Here is a 5,078-nt window from a genome sequence, read left to right on the forward strand (position 1 = left end):
TTTACAACACGAAAGTGAATCTCTTTGTTTTCTAAACCAAACACTGAAGAGAGCTCACCTCGCTTCGTAATCTGTTAAAATATGATTGACATAGAGATGTCCCAAATTTCACTGTTTAAAGGAAATAACATCAATTTGTTTTTAATTCTAAAACTGAACATTAATCAGCAACTATTCATAACTCTAAGCCACCTTTTTCTTAACTGCTTATTACCTACCTCCAACTCTTTAATAACATGCAGTTACAATAAGACACTTCTTAAAATGATATTAACTTTATTTCAAAACCACACCGCCGCTGCTGTCTTCTGTGACTTCATTCTCACGGTTTCTGAATTCCCTGGGTGGTCTTCTTGCTTTTTACTGCGGGTATGTGTTATGTGAAAAGGTAGCTTTGACAAACAGTGTTTCGTAATTTATTGGATTCTATCTCGATGGTAGTTGTTCTCTCCCCTGTGTTCAAAATGTCCACATTCTTATATCCCCAACATCAGATTCTCTCATTGCTTCGATTTTGGCGAACCAATTAGTATTCTGGGGCATAATTTAAACTTGTTTTAAATTCAAATTGTCGTCAAAACAACAATCAAAACTCAAGTATATGTTTTACAGCCAAATTTACATATTTTTAATTCGTTCAATTATTCCATATGTCACACTTTTAATTTGAATGAAGCAAAGTCCAAATATTATATCCAATCTCTGTACTTATGCAGACGTGTATCTGAAGGATGCTCATTTGTTTTTATTCTTAATGTGTTGAATAAATGGTTTAACTGTATACAACACTGCTTTTATAAGCTGCACTCTGAATTTGGACTGAGTCACTGCATATATAAATGTGTTTGTGCATGAACTTAAAATCCGTAACATAAATCCAACCTCTTTAAAAATATAAATATTACTATTGTAATATCTCGGATTCATTCCTGTAATGGTATAATATAAGAAATGCAGAACATACGTTAACCATAAAAGTATGAAGCTGCCAGATATAGCGAATAGCAACACCATAGACTTCCTTCTTGTCTCCATCTCTGGGTCACTGCGATTCGATTCCATGCTCTGGCGTTTGAGTCCCTGACGGACTCGACTGGCCAGTAAAATATGTCTGACTATCAGAGCATTCAGCAGCACAATTAATACGAATGGTAGCAATGGGTTTAAAACTGTGTCAAACCAATCATATCCCACCCATGCAGACTCAGTATAACAACTTGGTTTTATCCTACAGAACCATGGTAACTTATTGATTATTTCTCCTGGTTCAAATAAGAAGTAGATTGGAACATTCTTTAAACAGAGCAGGCCGCCAATTGTTGAAAGCACCGTAGCTGCGCTTTTCTCAGTGCAGTATTTTATCTTTAGCTTCTGGCAACAAATTGCAACAAATCGATCAAAAGTGAAAGTGACCGTGAACCAGACTGAACAATCAGTGGATACATGAATAAGAACACTAACTACAGAACACACATAGGTGACATTCAGCAAAGATCCTGGAAAATAGTAATAATTGATTCGCTTCATTATTACATCAAATACAATAATCAGTAGATCTGCCACTGCCATGGCCAATAGGTATCCAGTAGTACAGGTAGAGAGTCCGCACTTCCCACGGGAGAGAATGGCGAAGGCCACCAAATTAACTGCAAAACAAGGGGAAAAACAATGGTGGGAATTATAGGTTAAACATTCTCCACGCTGAACACCTAACTATCCACTTTGAATATCTTTTTGAATGTGTTCAGGAAGGCTTCAAATCATTTTAATTTTAGGGATCTATTCATTTGACAAGCAATATAATAAACTCTGCTGTGGCAGGTAGAAATAGGAGTGGTCATAACCATGTAGAAACAATAAAGCTAAGACAGCTGTGTAAAACTAATGTTAGGATTGAGGAATGGTTATGAAGCCAGTGTGGAAAAATGCTCACAAAGTTAAACCGCCAAATAATACATAATTGCTTTCACCAAAAACCGTTGACAACATTTTGTATGGGAGAGAGAGAAAATCGGCAAAATGGCAAAAACTCTAATTCAGGAAGATTCCGTTCAGTATAACTAAGTAGGAGTATGTAGTAGAACCATGATTAGCTATTGATAAACAGCTATATTAGACGATCTTATCAACAGACAATAACAGCTGAAATTAAATCTACATTTAAAATGGCATTATAAATAATTAGCATAAGACTTTGGAAATCGTGCTAAAATCTTTAACAGCATTCCATGTGCAACTACAAGAATTAATAAAGATGAATTATGATGCACTCGTCTTGAACATCCCCCGTTAAAAGAGTGGCTAGAAGCAATGAAATAAAATACGAATTGCGAAAGAAATTTACTACTTTGCATATAAGTCTCATCTCAGATCAACTAGACTTGGGAGCCATGAACCACCATTGCTAACAAGCTCCAACATTTATCACGGATTATTGGAAAGCCATAAATCGTATTTCGCACAAAAATACATGAGGTCACTGTTTATCATTAATTAGGTCAACAGTATAGACTCTGTAAGTAGATGTTCAATTTCAAAATTTAGTTATAAACAATTTGTGTATGTAGTTAACGCACAGGAGAAACACAGGAAATGCAAATGGAATTTCAGAAAGAATGATGAGAAAATATTGACTGAAGTAAAGCGCACCATGCAATGCTGGTTTACGTGAGGAAAAATGAAGTGAAACATTGATTTGGGTATGCAAGCTCACAAATCATTGTCAACAACAAGTGGATGATGAAAGTATTAAAACGCAATCAAAGCAAATTTGTTCAAGAGAAAAGGAACTGAACCATGAAGTGATGACATTCTTTATATAATAATATGATGGAGAAGATGTAGTTTTGTAATTTGTAATTTCAAATCAGCTCGTTTTCACATATGTTACTGTCAGGTAACATCAACATATTGTTCTCCGTTCCTTCAGTAAAAGCATTGTTACATTTTGTAAAAATGTTTTCATGTTATCGTTATTGCAGTGATTCACGAAAAGAAAAATAAAATTAAAGTGAAATGCTGATGATGCTTAAAGCTTGAAACAAGTACGGAAAGTATGCATTAAACATGCAACCCGTCTTGCTGTATCGGTGAGAAAACAAACAGATTTCACGCTCAAATATTACCCTGGTCTGAAGAAGACTGCTTTTTTCATTGATGACTGACGGGACGGAGTGGAACAGTTGGGGGGACGGACAAAGGTAAAAGGAGTTGAAAGTGTGATAGTCTTGTAAGATAGGTGTGAAAATAAGTAACTGCGTATTTGCTGAGAGAAAAGTCAACCAGACACAAATAATATACAAGAAGAGGTGGCAGGGTCAAGAAATTAAACAACAAAGGTTATTCTTTGAATGTATGGCAATTAATATGAAGTCCTAAAGTCTGAAAAGTGTTTTCACAGTCAGCGAGTTGGTAGATATTCAATGCATATTGGGCTCAAAATATTAACTCTGTTTTGTTTTATTTCCCGATGGTGCAAGGCCTGCTGATATTCTCCAGCAATTTCTAGTTTTTTAGTGATAGTTTAAATTGTTCTTTCATAGCGTAACAGTTCCGTTATGCTGGTTAATTATCTGTAAATTGTTAACGTTGGATTCTACTGAATCAACGCAATCTGAACTGAACGTAAATCTTTACTCTCATTGTCAAATATCTTAAGTACTAACAAAAAGCTTCTTCGTCTTCGAAAGTAATTGCTATATACACACGCGCGTGCACACACACACACACAGACAAACACACACAGACACATTCGAAGAAAAAGAAATAGAGTTGATGGATCGCTTTCCTGAAATAATCATTTGAACGTTCAACAGGTTTGGTTCCTTGCAGCCACGCTGATTAATGTCATAGAAAAATAGGTCACTGTGATTCCATTTCAATTGGTTGGCCCACTAATCCCACTAAGACATGCTCATTCTTGTTCCTCCAATCAACACAATTCTACAATGACCCATTGTTTGGGCCTTCGCTCAGTGAATTGCTGACCATGAAGTATGATTTGACGGTGCAGGATATTCTGACAAATAATGAATGAATAGATTATTAAAACTGCAAACTGGAAAAAAAGGCGGCATTTTCACTCTTGACATTGGTATACATGTGCAGAATCATATTAAAAACCAATGCCGAAGCATCAAATGCTGCTGAAATGATCCGCACCAGGTCAGCATGTTACATTGCTTAAAAAAAAGTATGCAAACACTGATCAAGTCACAAATCGATTAATACCGAACGTTGGCCTATTTTGAGAGACATTCCGTCCTGCTCTCCCATCAGTAAGAGACCTTGATGGTGATCTTAACCTAAATGTCACCACAGCTCAGGCAAGGTGCAAGGTTGAGGAGATGGGCAATCACTTACCTGGCACACCAATAACCGCAAGCACTATATACCATGCTTTCCGGATAAGATGAAACATTTCCAGAATTGTCTTTCCTTGTATACTGTTTGTCACTAGGTCCTGAAGGCAATGTCTTCATATTAAGCTCTGAGTCATACATGTCAGGTCTGTGTAATTATAGAGGGTGCAATCTCCATGGAGATATTGAACTTGCAACATCCTTCAAGTTAATTATCAATGCTTTTGTTTTTCATTTGCGAAACAAAACAAATTGCAAAATCATAGTGAAATCCATTTTGTAAAGCGTAATATGAATTGGAAACTTCCAAGAGCGGCCAATTCTCATCATGGAAAATAAATCTGAATCAAAGCTGCACCAAAGATGTTTTTTGATGTTTCAAGCAACGTCGAATCTTTTTTTCTGATTTTACATTGTTTTGCGTTGATTTTGAAAGAAAAGATTTTCACTACTGGAATCGCACTGACAGGACCAAATCTTCGTATAATGGGATGCAACTGAGATCAGCCAGCTAGCACATTACATGTTTAAGATATATTGAAATTTCAAAGAATTAGGCAGCTTATCAAATAGACTCACACTGAGCCATTCAAGGTAGGACATTAATAGTTTACATTTGTTTTGCCTAAATTTAGTTTCAAAATAAATTTAACTGAGATTATATGAATTGTGCACATGGCCTGGAGTACTGCAAGTGGTTTCAAACATCTTTTAGAA

General features: G+C 35.9%; 1 protein-coding gene across 1 annotated transcript; it reads right to left on the reverse strand.

Annotated features, from left to right (window-relative positions):
- Positions 1-735: 735 nt before the first annotated feature.
- LOC148136284 (putative G protein-coupled receptor 139) lies at positions 736-4,423 on the reverse strand. The gene is made up of 2 exons (XM_087983709.1): positions 4,363-4,423; positions 736-1,646 (listed from the first exon to the last, which is right to left on the reverse strand). The coding sequence occupies exons 1-2, from the start codon at positions 4,418-4,420 to the stop codon at positions 736-738; spliced, it is 969 nt and encodes a 322-aa protein (XP_087839835.1). The 5' UTR covers positions 4,421-4,423.
- Positions 4,424-5,078: the final 655 nt, after the last annotated feature.

This window comes from Chiloscyllium plagiosum, unplaced genomic scaffold (genome assembly GCF_037043375.1).
Source record: "Chiloscyllium plagiosum isolate Xiang-an unplaced genomic scaffold, Cpla_swu_hap1 HiC_scaffold_46, whole genome shotgun sequence".
Lineage (NCBI taxonomy): Eukaryota > Metazoa > Chordata > Chondrichthyes > Orectolobiformes > Hemiscylliidae > Chiloscyllium > Chiloscyllium plagiosum.

Bases quoted from the DNA above. Each gene is read 5' to 3' on its own strand.
- LOC148136284 (XM_087983709.1), bottom strand. From the start codon at position 4,420: ATGTTTCATCTTATCCGGAAAGCATGGTATATAGTGCTTGCGGTTATT. The intron at 1,647-4,362 runs GTAAGTGATTGC...CTTGTTTTGCAG, and splicing joins TGCGGTTATTGGTGTGCCAG to TTAATTTGGTGGCCTTCGCC.